At 33.7% G+C, this 20,021-nt stretch overlaps 2 protein-coding genes across 2 annotated transcripts; one reads left to right on the forward strand and one right to left on the reverse strand.

Moving 5' to 3' along the window:
* The first annotated feature begins 6,651 nt into the window (after window positions 1–6,651).
* Window positions 6,652–6,996, forward strand: LOC132054003 (protein GL2-INTERACTING REPRESSOR 1-like). Its single transcript, XM_059446088.1, has one exon. It carries the CDS (start codon window positions 6,652–6,654, stop codon window positions 6,994–6,996), a length of 345 nt encoding a protein of 114 aa, XP_059302071.1.
* Window positions 6,997–12,259: 5,263 nt separating this feature from the next.
* On the reverse strand, window positions 12,260–13,989 carry LOC132052677 (probable aspartyl protease At4g16563). Its single transcript, XM_059444330.1, has one exon. It carries the CDS (start codon window positions 13,946–13,948, stop codon window positions 12,575–12,577), a length of 1,374 nt encoding a protein of 457 aa, XP_059300313.1. The 5' UTR covers window positions 13,949–13,989; the 3' UTR covers window positions 12,260–12,574.
* Between the last annotated feature and the right edge of the window lie 6,032 nt (window positions 13,990–20,021).

Genomic DNA, 20,021 nt, shown 5'->3' on the forward strand with positions numbered 1-20,021 from the left:
ATAACAACAAATTTGTCACTAATCCCTATACGTTTAGGGACGAAACATTTTTTTGTATATAAAAGGTAGTCTTTAGTGACGAAATTACATTATTTCAGCTACAAAATACATATAACTTTTGAGACAATTTATATCGTCACTGAACAGACTAAATAGTTAGTGACAAGGTAGTTTTCGTCGGTATTAATAGGCTCTTTAGTGACAAAAACACACTATCAACTACGATAATCTATCCTTTTTATGACAAATATGTTAGTCACAAATACTATGCATTTGGGGACGAAAGGAAGATTTCGTAGTTAATAAACTTTATTTAGCGACGAAACACTAAGTTGTCTTTGTATACTTTTAGCGACCCGCTTTTAGGGACGAATGATTGACGAAATTTTTTTCGTCACACAAGATTTTTGGTGACGAAATATGACTTATAAGTGACGACATTATTTGTCCCTGATAATCGAATTTGTTGTAGTGTATGAAGAAATGTTTTACGAGGAAAGTAATCTTTTAGAAAAATATTTTTGGGTTAAGAAGTTAATTTTTGGTGTTTGGTGATTAAGAAATGCTTTTTAAGGAAAACATTTTCTATCGAGAGAGGAGGATGACTTTCCCATTGACGATGCAAGTCATCTTTTTTAACATTTATCTAACACTTTTAACTTCATTACTTGCTTCAACTAACTTATGTATTATTAGTAAAAAAATATTATCACACTGCCTCCGCTTTACTAATACTATATTAATATTTATTATATACATCCTTGGAAAATTATTTTGCAATCAACAACTAATATCGGGAAACGTTTTTTTAAGAAAATATTTTTTAACAAAAACAGTTTTCACGAAAAATGACTTTTTCATTACAAATACCTTGATAGCAATGTCCCTCCATCTTTAACCAAAGGTCTTAAATTTGAGACGTGAGGATGAAAAAGAATTTGGTAGGGAGCGGTTCTCCCCTTATGCGGCGGGAATCTCGATTGGTGGGGCCCCAAAGAACACCCGGGGGAAGAAAAAAAAAAAAAAAAACAAGGTTAGTGTTTTGGTGTCTAACATCTGGTCCCAAAGTCTATCGAAACTCAAAAACCAAACTCACGTTGCTTGTAAAATCATGAAACGGCCCCAAACATTAGGGGATTCTAATGAATTACACGTTAGGAAGACAAGTCTAAACTCTTACAACATTTAAGCAGGTACATCTATTTGATGTGAACTTCTGTTGTAGAAATTAACAGTTGGGTGAGTAATTAGGAAATACGAAAAGTTTTCAAAGATGATTAGTTTTTGGTGAGGAAAAAGATATAAATCTGCCCTTTATATTTCTAGTTTAGTTTTCCTTTGAGTGGCGGATTTAAAGACTTGGATAGAGACCTTTAAACCAAACGAGTCCTCACCTACGTTCCTTGTCAAAATAGTCAAATATTTGGTGAAAGGTTATATAACCAATTTCGAGTTCACTTAAGAAGAGTTTTTTTTTTTTTTTTTTTTTTTTTTTGCTTTTGCCATTGTCTAATCTTGTTTAATTCCTTTTTATTAAAAATATCAAAAAGAAATTACAGTGAGTTGTTTGGTGTTTGGTGTAAGAACAATAGTTTCGACCCAAAATTGCACATAGCTAATACAATCTTTGGTTTGCCACATAAAGCTATACCAATAAGAAAATTGGCTCCTAATGTAAAACTTTGCATAATTTACGATAAGTATTTATTGGTGCCCTAGTAAAGTTGACAACTAACTATAATAATAAGTTAAATACATTGATAATGAAGAAATATTTATACTTTTATTAATGTGTATAACTCCATAAAAAAGTTTTCGAAACAACTCAATAAAAGTCAAATGAGAATTTGAAAATGACTTGTATGCTTTTATCGTTTACTAATATTTTCAGAAGATTATAACTCCATGTGTAACCAAATTGAACAAATGACGACTTCGCACCATTTAAATGTAACTATTTGTAAGCAATCACTGCAATCACCGGTTCACTGTGCTACCTAATTTTTTCCAAACTGGTCTATAGCATAAATCTCCCAACATTAATGAATATAATTTGAACATTTAATGCTATTTAATTTTGACCCCTCATTGCACATTACTTGCAAAGTTGTGACATCTACTTGGCATGATAATATAAGTGCAACTTAAGGGTGCAAAATGCAACGGACTCCTTTTAAAATCGACTATACAAATTCTCGTTATACATGTTTCCCCATAAGATAATACTAAAAACCAAACCTGAAAAGTACTACTACCAACCAACATTGAAGGGAAACTTGATGAAGATCGAAAACACTTAATGGTATAGTAAACTAAATGACATACAGTTAATAAATTATTAACCAGAGCCTGCCAGTGGTTGGTTTAATAGGTTTGTTCGGGAACATAGGTATATTGGCCTATTAAAGTATTGAGGGAAAGTTTGGCACTGTACAAGCATAAAAAATTTTGGGATAAAAAAATTATTATTATCTTATCCCTTATTTGGTTATTAATCCTGGTATAACTTAAACATCAATCCCTGATAGGAGTATAACTTTTAAGTGTCAGGGGGTGGAATAGTACTGGAATTAGCAATCCAGGGATAAAACAATAAAAATGATAAAAATACCCTTGAGTGTCTCTCAAACCTTTTTTCTACCTACAGATTGAAAGGTATTTATATAAACAAACAACTTCTTCTTAAAAATTATGCAATGCATATTATTTTTAATATAACAAATCAAACAGTTAATAAAAAATAATACCAAAATAACTGATCCTAACATAACTTGTCTTCAAACCCAACGACCCCTTAAAGTTTACTAAGAAGAATAAATACAGAAACGTCAGGAGTTAGGACAGAAAACTAAAAGAGTTCAAAAATGGGTAAACACTAAGGCCCCGTTTGGACATGGTTTGAAGCAATGTTTCAAACCATGTTTGGACATACAATTGAGATATTTTAAGTTATATTTTCTCTTATAGACATAAAACCCCCAAAAATTGTGAAAACTATCAAAACATTCTCAGTTCTTATACAATCTTACCAAATGAGCAAGCCATAGTTCATAACAAAATTAGTACACTACTAGAAGGTCTTTCTGAAAAATATAACATCAATTAATCAAACTTTAGTTCAATAAAAACGAAAATTTAACATGAATAGTAATGTAACTACTCTTTAATATAATCCTCCCACATAAATTAAAGGTTGGTAGACATAAATAAACGTTGGTGGAAGTTAATGAGATTGGTAAATGATTGATGGGGATAATTGATAACAATATCTACCAACTTATGGGTCTTTTTTTACAAAATATAAACTTATGGGTTAAATTTTATATTTAAAAAAAGTTGAAACTATGGTTTCAAACCATGAGTGAAAACGCATGTCCAAACATTGGTTTGAAACCATGGTTTCAAAACGCATGGCCAAACGCCTACTAAATAATGAGAGGAGCTGACATGTGCCTCCATTAGTGTATAGCCTTAACTAGGTTAGGTTTCAGGGCAAAATTTGTACCTCAGGTAACAACTAGAGTGGGTCATATTGAATCCCTCCTTTGACATGTTTGGCTGGTTTAAAGACACTTTTAGCATGAAATAATATCATAAGCGGATGGTAAAAACTTACCCACGTCGCGTGTTTACATCAAATCAATACAACTTGTCATGGATAGTGATTTAATAAAGTAAACGTACATGTTAATTACCCATGATTAAGTAAAAGAATTATACATCCTAACACATGGCATGCCTGTATTAGTTCGTGTAAATATCCGATGTGGGTAAATTTTTACCCTAAGCGAATTCAAGATGTGAGGTTTATGAAATCCTATAAAATCTGAAAGTAATATAAAATAATAATTGATTTACAATTAAATATTTATTGGAGCAAGGGTAGATCTAAAAAAAGAATTAATGTGTTCATGATTTCTTAAAACGATAATCATTTTGGATCAAATTTATTTGACTAAAATGACATTTAAAATGGATTGTGACGGTAATATTAACTTTGGTTCCAAAAAGAAAATCAAATTAAGGCTTTCTTTTTCTATAGGGGAAGATATATAGAGGGGGTTGAATAAGTTGTTAATATTCAACAATGTTAGTTTGACAATTAAAAGATATAAATGAAATGTCAAAAACAGTTGTAAAATGTCTCTGCTAAATTAAACATGGTGGTTAGTTCCTTGCTCAACTTTGACGGAACTCTTTAAATGACATTTAAATAACACGAAAGCATCTACGTAGAGAGTGAAGAACTTGCAAGCAACTTTATGATCAAGTGCAAATGTTAGGATTGAGAATGAAGTTGTCTTTGGTACGAACACTTTACCTTTATTATAAAGAGAAATTTTCAACATGAATTCAAATTAATCAAATTTTGAAGTAGGTATCAGACGCCGAATGAAAAAAACCAAAAATAATTAAATGTTGGGGATTAAGTGGCCTTCTTTATGATATATTCAATTTTCCTCCTATAACTACTTATTACACTTTCAGTGCACACCGTTTTGAGAAGTGTTATTAGGGTCTAAGGCTTATATCTTTATATACCTAGCATCTATCCTATAGTTTATAGTTGTGAGATTTGCCTAGATATCACATGGAAAGGGAGGCCCCAAGGGCCCTTTTTTTTTTTTTTTTTTTTTTTTTTTTTTTGGAAATACATGCGGCGTGATAAGAAAATAAACCCTAAATAAAAATTCAGGATGGCGTCGGACGTTCTGATTTTCCTTTGATAGTATTCCCTTCGTCTCAAATTATTTGTCATGGTTACTAAAAATAGTTATATCAAATTATCTGTCATTTTAGAAGTTCAAAGCACATTTAATTCTTTTTTCTCCATTTTATATTTAGTAGAATTTTGTCATTAATAGAGTTGACAAATAAATAGAGTAAACATTTAATGGAGAGAGATTATAACTTAGACATAAATAACGATAATGTTAGTCAAATACCCCTCCTCCTAACTAATATTTCTACTATATATACATAAAAAATAATTTTAACCTTATAAAAACAGTATTTTTTCCGCCGTATCAAACAAAAAAGCGACCGATAATTTGAGACGGAGAGAGTAGTACTCCCTTAAATATTTTCTCTATTTATGTGTCATATGACTTGAACTTCTAAATCCACAAATAATTTGAGAAAACTATTTTTAATAACTACGACAGATAATATGAGACGCAGGAAGTAAGTTTTTAGTGCTGGAAAAAGATATATGGTCTATTATTAGATTTTACGATAATTGCCTTTGGCTTCATTAAATTGAGTTTGATTAGCCGTTAGACTTTTAATGAGGAGTTTAGTTCTCTTAGTACTACTCCTAGTTTACAAAAATTACTAGGACAATATATCCAACAATCCAGCATTGATTGAAAGCATTCTCATCACTTTTTAGTTGAACGTATTTACTTTATTCTCAAAGTTCCATCAAACTTTCTTGAATGCACATATTCATATCAAACCATTAAATTCAAGAAACAACTATTTTTTCACCTTGAAATTAACTCTATACCAAATTCTTCTCAATTTTTTTCTACTTGGACCCCTATGGCGTACGCAGGATTTTTTGTAAGCAGTGTCGAATTGCTAATCTTTCCCCAGGATCAAATTCTAAGAAATTTAAATCAACTTTTTCACTTTGTCGACCTCGTTGCAATTCATTGGAGCCTTCTTCTCTTAAGTTAGAAGGATTTTGAGATGTTGAACTTGATTTTGGAAGATTGGAAGAGGCTTTAGAAAAATATCTCTCCATTGATTTAATCTGAGAGGGGAGGGAAAAAAAAAAAAATAAGTAAACTTGGAGTAGAAAAATTGAAACCGCAACAGACAGCAGCTGCATATATTTACTTTTTGATGTAAGGGTTTAGCTTTTAATTTTATCATTTTGTCCAGTTCCTCATTGGAGAAGTATTTTAATTTCTAATATTTTACCTAAGTTGAATCCTAGTCAGGCTATTTTTGTTTCTACTAACAAAAACAGGAAATTGCAGGTTCAAACCCGGCTAGCAACCTCTATTTTTCAAGTACACTTAATATAAAAATTCGTAAAAATAGGCCAGATTACTAATGCACTCACTGAGGCTCGAACACGGGGAGGTCGCTGAACTATCCACGCACTAAACCAGCAAACCAACGCATTCCATTTGTGTAAGTAGTGTCATTTATTTTATTTGTATGTATTCCGGCTTTTCAGATTTTATATATATATATATTTATATTTTACAAAAAAAATTCGACGAAGGGCATAGGGTGGGTCCGCCCCTGCGGCTCTAGCCATTTCTCGTCCACCCTACACTCCCCCCAGTTATAATCACCATTAATTCGGCACTAAATAACCCTCATAATTTTCTCTTCTCCTACACATTATATAAATCTTGTCAAGCTTTTGCTATTTTCTCCCACACTTCAAAAACTCCCTTTTGGTTATACAAGTTCCAATCTTCTATTAGGTAAACTATTTTGATCCAAATCTTTTCTTGATTGGACTCTTTTTTTAATTAATTTTATATTGGTTTGTTTTTCTCTAGTAGTGGTTGAATACTAGTTGTGGACTAAATTTTTATTTCTTTGTCTTATTAATGATCGTTTGCTATATTTTACTATAAAAACAGGGGATTTTAGATAAAGGTGTTTAAATTAGGAAACAAAAAAAAAATGAACTACAGGAAGGAGAGTAGTCATGATCAAAAGCTTGATTTGAAGCTGAATTTATCACCACCAAGGGAAAATATTTTTCCAACTTCACCAAGCAGATCATCATCATATTCTTCATTAGAAAGATCCCCAGCAAGTTCTTGTATTTCTGGAGAACCAACTCCAGATGATCATCAACAATTTGTTGGTAGCCCAGAGACAACTACTTCAATGATGCTAGTGGGTTGTCCAAGATGCTTAATGTATGTTATGTTATCAGTGGAAGATCCAAAATGCCCCAAATGCAAGAGTTCTGTTTTGCTTGATTTTTTCCGTGAGGACAGAATCAAGAATTCAAAGAAGTGATCAAGATGAAGAGTTTCCAAAAAATAGCCATGGTTTTTGGCTGAATTAGTTAGGTGGATTATTACTTATAACTTTTCACTAAGCTTAATTAGGTTTTAGTAGTCTTTAATTTCTTCATATGTGTAATCCTTATTGCTAATGAAATGCGGTTGGTTGCTTACAAGTTACAAGATAGAGGGGAAGAAAGTTTTTTGAGGTAATTGAATGGATTTGATGAAGATCTTGAATGTACCTTAGACTGTAGGGCCAGCTAGTCTTGTTATGCAACAAGCCTAGTATGGTTTGGTCGTACGTCATAGTATGGTCATCTTATTAATTTATGACGTTAGTAACTCTTTGTTGCTATCTTTACTAAATGCAATCAATATTTTGTTGCACGAACCCCGTTAATGCCACCTTTAAGTATACGTTTTTCATTTGATTTAATAATCCACTGACTCAACTAATTTGAATTCTGCATGCACCAAATAAATTCACTATAATAAAGGGGTCAAACGCTCCCTATTAACTTCATTCATAGAACTTGAACAGATAGATTTCTGGTCATTAAGTATAGGTACAACAATGTTATAAGGTGTTCACATGGTTTTAGGTGCAATTGGGAAGAGATTGTTTGATTCAATTAGGTCAAATTAAAGCACTTACGAAGAAACATTTTCTCAGCGTTCAAATGTAAATCGAATACAAATTTGAGAGGGAAGGAGGAACAAAAAAACAGCAGGGCACCCTCTCGTGTATGGCTTCATTTTTTTTTTTTTTTTTTTAAAAAAAAAAAAATCACTTGGTGTTCGGTATCCGATCCGGGGCTCGACTAATTTGAATTCTCGTCGAGAAGTCTCACTTTTAGGAGGTATAACATTCTGCGATTTCATAAGGAGCTTGAACCCAAAACTTTTTATAAAGATGAATCGACTTACTTACTACTCTATCACAATCTTTGATGATCCTTTCATCACCTCATGCCAAAAAGATCACCATTAATTGCGTCCTCATAGGTGGAAGGCTCATGTACTGTGAATAAAAAATTTAGGTTAAATATTTTTGGCTAACTGCTGATGGTTGGAAAATAAACTACTACTGAAGATATAGATTGGGCCCGTTGGCTTTCACTTGATGAGGCTTTAAATTTAAATTGCTCAAATCTTATCTATCATTAAGTGTATTTATTTTTTCTATAACTATTTATTATTATTTGCTTTGAATAAGTTTGGCTCATTCAAATATTGTACAAAGTGTTAAAATTATTACAATGTTGTCCTCTTAAAATTTATGTGAAAGGGAACTTTTTATCAACACTTTGTTCACTATTACAACACAATCACAGCCGGTAAATACTTGCCCACACCGGATGTTCACACTAAATCAATGAATGCATGACATGTGTTTGAGAAATACTTGCCACCTTATATTTATTACCATCAGTCGTCGCTGCACAAACACTATGACTATAGAGCTTTCACCACTAGTGACCACCACCTCACAACCATTATTGTCGACCACCACTAACTTTTAGATTTTACTTTTATGAAACAAACAATTTGAATTAAATAAGTGGGCTTAATTACATGGGAGATTATTACATCAAAGAGTAGTCAAATTTCAATTGATGAAAGGGACACAAACGCGTTCATGTAGTAGTCGAATTCATCTCTTATTTCTTTGCGTGGACAAGTTTTAAAGTCCAAGTAATTAAATTATCGATTATAAAAAGGGCGGCCAAATTGTGTTAATAACATCGTTATCAATTTAGGTTTATAAATAATGGTGGGTGAGCTAATTAGCTAGATTACCATGAATAGTCATTTATCAAAACGCATATCATTTAATGTAATGTACTACTTTTGGATTGTTCACATGTGACATTAGAAACTTCCACTGTTGGGTTCATCATAATTAATTGAAGGACTTGAATTTCTTCACCTATATATTTTGGGTTGGCTCATGCAGTGTACTGTGTCTAAGTTGTGATCCATATTATATTGCAACTACACTAGGAATTAATACATCCTATTTAAACTTGGGGGCGGGGGAATTGGCTGGGTAGTGCATAGCCTTAGGAAAGGCAAGTCACTCTCTAATAAATATTTACTCGCATAGAGTATTTATACACAATTAAATAATTAACTTTAAGAATCAACAAACTAAAGTTAAAAAAGCATATCATCTAATCACGATTTGATGTATATAAAAGACATATGTCTTATATTCATTAGTTTGGGATACAACCCGATAGGCATAATTTTTTGGTGCCAAAATGAACATAGAGAATAAGTCTAACCTTTGCATTACTTTTTCAAATAGCAAGAGTAATAAGACGTTTGTTGATCTTCTATGCAATTAAAAAGGTTTTCTAAGCAGCATAGTAACTGTTTTTCTGCTGCATGAGAACTAAAAGTTTATCATTTCTCCTAAGAAAAATAGATTGCAGAACAGAAAATCAATATTTTCAGTACAAAAATATCTGTACATAAAACTTATGAGTACTTAAATTATTACCCATTTGTCTCTCATACTCCCCCTTCATGTCCCATCTTTTAAAAAAATTTAAATATATTAATTAAAGTCTGATAATAAATATTTAACATTTTTATCTATTTAATAATAGTAATGTAAAGTAAAAAATTTACATGTCCTTTTTCACTGCTTGCCAGTTGCCAGCTCATGACACTGTTTGGCAGTTCATGACACTGCTAATTGTGCATTTCTCCTATAAGTTCATTCAAACAATGGCCCAAGCTTGTCGCAGAATTGCCCTTCTTTTGGGGTGGTCTTTAAATTTTGCCCCTCATATTTGAAATCTTTAAATTTCCCTTCGCTAAATCCCATGAGTTTCGGGTTCGAACCCCCACGCAGTCAAAATTTTAAAAAAAAAAATTCGCAAGGCGAGTTTAAATTTCGCTATGCCCCATCGCCCACTTGTGAAGGAATTAGCAAGTTATGCTCATACTTATGCCTTATGGGCGAAACATAAGTATGCAATAATAATTCCTTCACAAGTTTATGCCGGATCCGTATAAAAGTTTGTCCATTAAAAGTATGCCCCCATTAAATTGTTTAGGAATTACCAAACTTATGCCTTACTTATGCCTTATGGGCAAACTTTGTCTTGAAGCATATATATGCATTTTTTTTTTAACCACTTCAACCGTGTTAGAACAGAGTTACAAACATCAAAACCTATGTAAATATTGAATCGAGTGATGTACTTAATTTCTTTTTCAATTCCCACGTAATATCTTCCGATACCTTCAAATATGTACACTCTTTTAGAATCTAAACAAAGCGGATCACTTCAAGTCCATATTTCGCCTTAAAGCATCTTTATAAACTACGTTTTTTTTTGTCCAAAACCACAGCCTAAACTACCGAGTATGCCCTCTCAATACATTTAGTTATGCGGATCCCGGCATAACTTTAACTTTTCTTAAAGATTGTATGCAAACAATCCTTCCTTACGAAATTATTTTTTTATTTTATGCCCAAGCGGGGGTTCGAACCCGTAACTTCATGTATTCGCTCATCTTTCCAAGCAAAGGTAAAATTTAAAGACCAAATATGAAGGGCAAAATTTAAAGATCACAAATTTGAAGGGCAAAATTTAAAGACCACCCCAAACGAAGGGCAATCCGTGCAAAAAAATGATATTATTTCCTCCACTTATGAATCAGCCCAACTCAAATCAGTAAACGTGGCCTATCCTTTTTAAATTCCTTAACTTACCAACTCAGGGCCCAAACCTCAAACTGTTTTTAAGTCTATGCAACCAAAAAGTTTTTTGAAAGCCTACTCCAGTTCAAATTGTGGCCCAACAAAACAATAGACTATCCCCTTGCTCCTTGAATTCCTCTCAGATAAGGAGTCTAACTACTACTTAAAAACTTTGAGGGGACAAGCGCACAGATGGTCATTTTTAGGACCCCTATTCAATGATCCACTAAAATTTATAAAGTTTTTAAACATTTAGTCGCCTCAGAATTAACTTTCGACATGAGGTCTGTAGTTGAAATCGTGCACTTGAAGTTTCTAATTTTAGAATCTAAGGCTCTCAAAACAAATATAGACCATAAAATTTTAAAAAGAGTTAAGGTTGTTTAGATTTTTTGATCTTTATTTGTTTTTTCCTTTCTGCTCCCCTTAATTTGGGATATAAACATTTTCATTATTCAATTTTCTTTGGTATTCTTCTACTTTTTTTCTATCAAAGGAAAACCAAGCCCATATGTCTTTTGCCAGAAAATGCACATGGGAAAGGAACAGCTAATAGAAGATGTCAAAATTGTATTGGCAACTGGCAAGCAGTGTCATGAACTACATTTATGGTGTTACAATCATGCACTACGAAAGCACAATAAAGTACTGCCTTTTATTGGGCAAAGAATCATATGCCAACCACATTAATTGGTACTGCCTCTGGATTAAAAAAAAAAAAAGTCCAAACTGGCCCATTTGCGACACCTTTTAAAAATATTAATTTCTAGATAAAAATAGGTAATTTAACTAAATTATCCCTAATTAAATAGACATTGAGATTTGATCATATAACACTTAATAGGGGCAAATCTGAAAAAACAAGTTTAATTCTTTCTTAATTTGATAAGTAAATACTTTTTTTGACCCAAGAAAAAAAGGTTAATTGAACACTTTTTTTTTAATCCGGACGAGTATCATTGTACAACTATTGGAAGGAAGCCTACACAATACATTATTTTTTTTTTTTTTTTTGCTAACTAGCCTACATGATATCGCAACCAACAACACTTTTTTCAGTCGAATTCAACTCTAACTTACTGAGAATATATTCCTTAATTAAGGGTAGCACGGTCTTGGACTAGCCGTATGCACGAGGTTTCGAGGCGAAAAGGCGGACTACGAATCTATCGTCTGTAATCTTCTTTCTGCGTTTTATATGAGGTTGTTTAAAAGCTTTCGAACCAGCATCTTGTTGTGTAAAATTAACATAAATCTTAATCAACTTAAATGTTGGTTCTTCTTATATTAGATCAAGTATAAAGCTTCAACTAGTTGAAAAGTTATACTTTTTTATCCTTCGACCTATGAATCTTCAAAAATTTAATGAAAACTGTTAACTATTTAATTATTCACGTAATGTAGTTCTAAACTTTAAAAATAACATATTTCATATGTGAAAGGTATCAAAAATACACGTATTAATCAATTCAAGGTTAAATATATGCTTAGTGAAATATCCCAAGAACCACGATATAAGAATTTACCAATAAATGAGGGATTAAAAATGCAATTACCATATTTAGAGTTTCCTTTCTTCTTTTAGCTTTCAGTTTGCTTCTTCCAGTCCCCTTACCAAAAATAAATAGCAGAAGAAAGAGGAAAAGTAAAGTACATTTATTTTCACTAGCTTTTAATCTTCCAGCAATAGCCACTAGCCCACTATCAAGGTCTAATTCATTGGACAAATGGATGTTATCATCTATCATCTTATTCCCACTAGAGCAGAAGCCTCAAAGGCAAATCTATGAATGATTTAGCCTCAATTATGTAGTGCAAAACTACAAAAAAGGGCCTAAAGTTATATTGCACTTTCACCATTGCCTTTTTTTCATTTGCACATTTGCTGCCTGAAGCCAAACTTTTCATTTCTGAGATCAAATTCAACATTGAAGTTCTGCATCTGAAAATTCCCCAGAATTATCGATGGCCCGGTAGACAACACCGGGCCAAAAGCACTATCTGTGATCATAGTTAAACAAATCACATCAGTTTCACGTGCAATTGAGAAGTAATTTGCTAATGGCAATGCCATTTCAGCACCACCCTTAAAATGAAACTTTAGCTCTGGCAAAGACACTGTTTTGTGCCCGGAAATATTGAAACATGGCCTTAAACCTGTTATTTTCTCAATATTTTCAGTTCTTAGAATACCCTTTACTTGGTTCACAAATGCATTAAGCACAGGCTCGAAAACACCGCGATTCATGTATGTAAAAGTTGTGCCTGAATCCACAATACTCCCACCATTTCCATTGGAATCAGGTTTCAAATACTTGTATGGGATCTTCACTTTGTGCCCACCAACTGTGATTTTTCTTAGACCAACATAATAGTATACTGATAATTCATTTCTTCCAGCCACCACTGGATTTTTCTGCAGTACGGTATAGCTTAAATTTGCAGTCTTTTCACCTTTAAAATCCAAAACAAGATTGCTACTTTTACCAGTATCATCAAATTTATGCGAGACAAGACAATAGGAAAACTTCTTAACACCTAATTGACTTGGCAATGATGAAAGTCCACGGCCTAAACCAGCGAGTCCAGCAGGTTGTTGGGAAGAAAACATAGAACAACCCACAAGAAAATTTGGTATTTTCTTGTTAGACATATCAAGAGTTTCAACAAGTGCAAGACCACCAGTAGTACCCAAACCATATAGAATAATATATGGTGGACAGATCTGTTTACAATTTGGTCCAGAACAATCTTGACAACGAGATTTTGGATTAGTCTTGCTATGAATCCACCCACATTTTGGATTCAAACAACCAACAACTTTTGCAGTAGATGAAGATTTGGGAATGAATTTAGGAATGGACTGTGAGCTAGAGGAAGAAACAGAACAATTGGTACATAAGTATTTTGTTGTACATGGAAACCAAACAAAGCTACTACCAGTATCCATAATGAAAGGGATTTTTTGAGGAGGTGTGCCAAAGCCAAGAGTAATTGAGTAACCTCCATAACTATGAGGGTACAAAGGGGTTGTGGAAAGAGAAGACTCTTCGGATTTCTTGATGTAATTTGCTCTGGCTAAGGAAATGGAAGCTAAATGTGTGAGCTTTTCGTATAAATCTTGAGATGGGTTTGTGTTAAAGAGTGAGAGTGGAATAGTAGTTGTGGAGGCTGATGAAGATATGAAGGGAAAGATGAGAGAAAGCAAAGAGAGAAAAAGGAGAAAACAGGAAGAAGCAGCCATTGTTTTTTTTGGGGAAGTGTGCCTTTGGACCCAAACTAAATAGTACGAGTAGCTTAGTAGTGCAGTAATTAGGAAATAAAGCAACTTTATTTGATTTACTTTTTCAGGACCCGTTTTGCGACTAACGGAACTCAACTTTCAGTGTGACATGTGATTCTTTCACTTTAGTGAAGAGATGAGCAATAAGTCTCCACAAAGTGTAAATGATAAGGGTCGGTGGGGTTTGAAAAATACCAAATCGTTTGGCATTATTATTTTGTCACACCCCTACTAGGAGTATGACGGAACGACCGTGGGTCGGGAAGCCACGACTTTCATCGTACTTTGAACATTATAAACCATAGCTCGAAAAACCGCGCGCGCGAAAAGGCGACGTAGGAATATCCATCATCCGGCACACATATGTATATAGGCGGACGGTGCAAGGTCGCCACAACATAACGTATATCATAAAGCCGTCAAGGCTAACGAAAAAATCGAAGGCTCAAAATAAGGCCGACAAGGCCACTCAATATGTTATACAATAATATGACTGGTGGAGTATAAAACATCTAACCCAATGCGCGCGCGTCTACGAGTACTCTACAGAATACGAAATGATCATAAGAACAATACCAAATAGGCCGTGCTACGAAGTAAGTGGGTGCTCTGAGTATCCGCCGATGAACACCTACGAGTTTGATCTGTCTCTCTTTAACTGCGGGCATGAGCGCGGCGTCCGATTCATAAAAGGGACGTCGGTACGAATAATGTGCGAGTATGTATAGGCGTGAGTAACAACATAATATAGATATGAAAGGTAACATGGAATAAGAGAGATAGCACACGTACATCTGGATGTCTCATAAGGCGGTGTCATGCATGCTTAGCCGTTTAAAAAATATTTTTTTTTATACATATATATAGTGTTATGCCCGGCCATTAAGGCTCGGTGTCATATATATATATAGTATCATGCCCGGCCATTAAGGCTCGATGTCATATATATATAGTATCATGCCCGATCATTAAGGTTCGATGTTATCATCATTAGCCCACGTCCGAGCCTCCCGCGTCCGGGGCAATATCATAACATGCCCACTGCAGTGGTGTGCACATCATATATATATATATATATATATATATATATATATATATATAAAGCATGCATGAGAGCCCAATCAAAAGCCACAACTATATCGAAGTGACGTAAGGTCGGTAGCCTCCGATTATATTATGGATCAATCATCATCCTTTATCCCGCGCCCGAAGGAATAAGGGTCACTAAGGTGAGATTACCAATAATGAAGGAAATTAAGAAATTGTAAAGTAACCTTAATCATCTCATAATAATATAAAGCTCGTGTACTTGGAAATCTCTTATGAATAAAATCATCTCATAATAACATGAAATCCGGTATGCCTTGGAGCTTGGATAAATAAATCCTCATAACCGTCGTACGGTTATCATAAAAAAAAATATTCATCTTTAGCATCATAAAAACTTTAAGAGTCATGAATCCCTAACATTCTTGGAAATGAGGATTTTCATGGAATTCATGCATGGTTTGGTAGGAAAAGAATCATGCCTTTAGAAGCTCAAAGCTCAATAACATCATAAGGATCACGAGATTCGTGGACTTCTAGCATTTGTGGAACCAAGGATATTATGGGTATGATACAAAGGTTTATAACAAAAGGATCATGCCTTTAGAAAGAAAGGGACTAGCCTTAACATACCCGGAATATAATTTCTCGACTTCCAACTTACTTCCTGTTTTGCAATTCACTTAAGATCATTCGTAGCCTCGTAATCTCAATATACAACCATTCATACTATTGTTAGGCTCATCGTCATACGCTCGTCTTAAACCCTTAATTTAAATCCATTTAGAATCGCAAAATTAAGGCGGCATCTCCCGTTTATATGCCTAGCCCGAAATCATAATATCAACAACCAATCAACAACAACACAATACCAACGTCATCAACACCATTATCCGTACCAATAGATTTCCTAAAACATCCCACACGAAGTTTTCCAAATTTCTCAACTAACCAACTTGTGATATGACTATTTAATAATTTTATTTACGTAAAGAAGCCGAAATTAATACCAATAAGGAGAGATTCATACCTTTTCCTTGTTAGAACAATAATATCTCCAATATCCACCTTGAATCCAAGCCAAAATCAACCGCAAAACGATACTATAAGCACCACTACACGTTGTCCCGACCTCGATTAATACTCCGTAACTTGAAATTACACAAAATCCTCATTTTTATCATATATATTTGCTCTCTTATGCTTGCTGAATTTTCTGGAATATTTGGGAAATTATTATGACAAAAAAGAGGGGTTTTAACCCTTATATAGTGTGCCAAAGTCGATGGCACTGTAGCAGCTCGTTTCTGCTCTGTCAGCCTAACTTGTAATGTCCATAATTCTCTATTCCGATGTCGTATCGACGAGCGATTTATTGCATTGGAAACTAGACTCGACGAACTTCATTTTAGGCTTTTGAGGCACCTTAAAACTCCTAATATACTAGGAGATATATCCCTCCAAAGTTGACTAAAAATCTGCCAAAATCCTGCCAACTTTTTTCCAAATTTTCGTCAAACTTACTTTCTTTGATTTGCTTGATCCCGAAATCTTTCGAAACTCTCCATACATGATATTTATCACTAATCATACTTGATAATGGTCATGTCCTTTGTTTCCAAGGTTGTCCTTCCCTTACGACTTACGAATCATAATTCATCCTTTACTTAAACAATATACTTAATAATGCCTCGTTCCTCACACTCCAAAGTTGTTTTACCTAGCCATAGCTCGGCATACTTACATTCAAATTCAACCAGTGCTTCTCCGAGGTACGGGGTGTAACACTGAAAGTGCGGGGTGTAACATTCTCCCCCCCTTCAAAAACTTTCTTCGTCGAATGTTGAGGTAGAGTTCGCTCTAAGGTAGATGCGAATGTTCTTACCTGTATTTGTCGGTATTTACTTTACTTACGTGCAGTCTTACTTGCTCATTTAAAACTGAACTTATCCGAATTACGCAGTTTATCCTTCTTCTTTTGTGGCCAAAATTTACGCTCGTACTCAAGGTCGTCTCTTTTGTGGCTTTATCGTTCTCATTGTCTCTTCAGCCTTCGTTGTTTACATTCTTGTATGCCGGGTTTGAAAAATACCAAATCGTTTGGCATTGTTATTCTAACTTTAGGTACTAACCGTTACACAGTATTGTTTTGCTTTTTTTTTTTTTCTTTAATCATGGGGGGAAGGGAATTACAAGGAGAGTAATCGAACTCTTACTACAAGGTGATAAATCGAACCCTTGCTAACAAGATGATAGTTCAGATAACCAATCAACGGGATTATTTAAAGTCCATCTGATTATATTCACTTACGAATCATATGTCAATCTTACAAAGCCAAACATGTCGTTCTCTACTTGTAGCTGCTATTGATGATTTTAGGATGTTAGAAAATAGGCAACTCGGTCAGGAGATAGGATGATTCGGAAAAGGAAGAAACATCAATTGTTCGGAGAGTAAGGAGAGTCAGATCAGTTCTGTTAAGAATAGGTCGTATTGAAGACCAAGAAAACACTCAATTTTACACCTATAGCACCGTTTAGGAAGTTTGGACAGAAAATTAGTTTTAGGTAGAAGATTGGCTCATGATTCAACCACCGCAAAATGGATTTTGGTAGAGAGGTGTAATGATTGTTGCTGTCTTGGCCTAATTTTTAAACAACAATAACCATTTGTACTACTTGAAGAAGGAAAAGATTCTTAAAACTAGGCCTACATTTCAATAAGCAAATTTGTATTACTTGACGTGAAGTGGGGTACAACGGCATCATTTATTTTAGAAGTTGCGAAAGAGAAAGCATCTTGGTTTTCCTCCTTCACTAATCATTATTTCTTGCATTAGATATTGAAATTTAATAAAGGATGTTTAAGTTTGTTTAGTGGCATTTGGTGAGAGGTTGTTGTCATTCAAGAAACAAGTTAATCTATACAAATTAGAGTTTAGCATTTGATTAAGTGCCAACAATATAACCAGGACTCATTAAGGTCCATTAGATTGTAGATACTAATGTAAGATATGCAGTTTTCCTTAGGGTTTTAACTCTACAATGGAACAAAAACAGTATAAAATATTAACTCACACGTGAGTTTTCACATGGTCTGCAAAGTTTAAGAGGAATCGACATTTCCCTGTATTTGGAATAGTTACAAAACATAGGGGGTCCTGAAGCTACATATTGCTTTGCTGGATGATAGAGAAACCTTTGTTTTGCATTAGTCCTTCAACTAAATCGAGAAAAAAAGCACAAAAATACCAATGCCAGCAGCGTACAATTCTCTTTTATCGCCAACATATATAACTTCAGATTGAACTCAGAAAACTAGAATCACTTACTAATATAGAAAACTAGAACACTGACCAATATAGACTATCTTATCTTAATCACAATGACGAGCCTCAATTAGACAAGTCATAGACTACAATGTGATTGTGGGGCCAAAAACCTGAAGAAGAACATTTTCCTCGGCAGGAAGCAAAACACCGATGACCGAACCAGCTTTTTTGGGATTAGCAGACAAACGCTGTTTGATTAAACGTGCGAAAGAAGGATTATTAATAAATATTTAAAATATCAGTAGAACTTGTAAATTTAAATACGTCATGACATTCCCATAACAATAAATTTCAAATACGAAAGTCATTTTTTTCTCATAACATGAGACTGAAAAGGAAATGTTTCTTATACGACAATTAAATTATAAGACAATGATGAGATTAATCCTAGTCAACGCCCAATAGAAAGAGAGTTATATTGGAGATCAGTGGCACATGAGTGTTTTTTGGAATATATAGATTTTAACCATGTGGTGTGGTGGGGAAAACAAAAAGTACAAGGCAAAGCTGGATTCTCCCAGGTTAAGGTTCCTTCATCTTCGGATAATTGATTAATTATATAGTCCTTTTGGTCTACAAGACTAATAATGGAGCTTGGCTTTACCATTATCAACTACCACTTGTCATGGGCATATATACTGTTCTTAAATTCTACCGCAAAAAGGACAATTAATCGGTCCAGCATCTAACCTTTACAGGAAAAACGCCTTATCGGCCAAGAATTAAAGGAGCCTTATCTAGTTATCTTCATGACGCTTCTCTGCCTTTTTTTAATAAGTTTAAAGTAAAAGTCACTGATGTCAGTCTCCTTGGTAACATGTCAAAATATTAGAAGTAATTAGAACATGATGTTGCTATTGTACAAATAAAAAAAAAAAAAAAAAAAAACTTAGTAAACTTCATATTTAATTTGTAGAAAATGTATATTGAGTTGTAAGTACTTTTAAACTATGAATGTACTTCATTCCGGAATTGAAATAAATTATATTCGAATCTATAGCATCTCCATAATACAACTCCCTTTAGTGGTGTAAGGTGCTGATTGTTAAAGAAAACCAACTAACGTCGCTAGTGACCATGCTACTAATGATTGAAAGGTAAACGAAAAGTTTACCAGCGGCGATTCAATAAGCAAAAATTGTGAAATCCGCCTGGCTAAATTTGCTTATTTTAGCCACTTCAAACACTTCATAACTCAACGTTGCAAACTAATACAGCCTTTGCACAAACAAGAATGTCTGGGAATTGGAAAATTAGTGAAAATCCCAAAATGATAATTACATGAATGCCATCTTAGCAAATAAGTTGTATTGGTATTGATCTTAACTATGATATGAAGTTCACTTTGGCACGTTATTAATCATCATTACAAATATCTTTCCAATTTATCACAAATATAAATAGGCCCTTACGTTGTGTTTTATATGACCTCTTTCCTTTTCGGAAGTTTTATAAAAGAATAGCACCATTATATATTTGTAGAGTGCTATTTAATTTTAACATTTTTATATTAGCGTTAATCACACGCTCTTATAAAAATGACATAATATGTCGCAAATCACAAAATTCTAACGGGGTAATCTTAGATATATGTTATTCCATATATTTCTTCATGTTTGTCAAAGGTTTTTCTTTCTGTCCAATCAAACAATGTC

This window comes from Lycium ferocissimum, chromosome 4, assembly GCF_029784015.1.
Source record: "Lycium ferocissimum isolate CSIRO_LF1 chromosome 4, AGI_CSIRO_Lferr_CH_V1, whole genome shotgun sequence".
NCBI classification, from domain to species: domain Eukaryota; kingdom Viridiplantae; phylum Streptophyta; class Magnoliopsida; order Solanales; family Solanaceae; genus Lycium; species Lycium ferocissimum.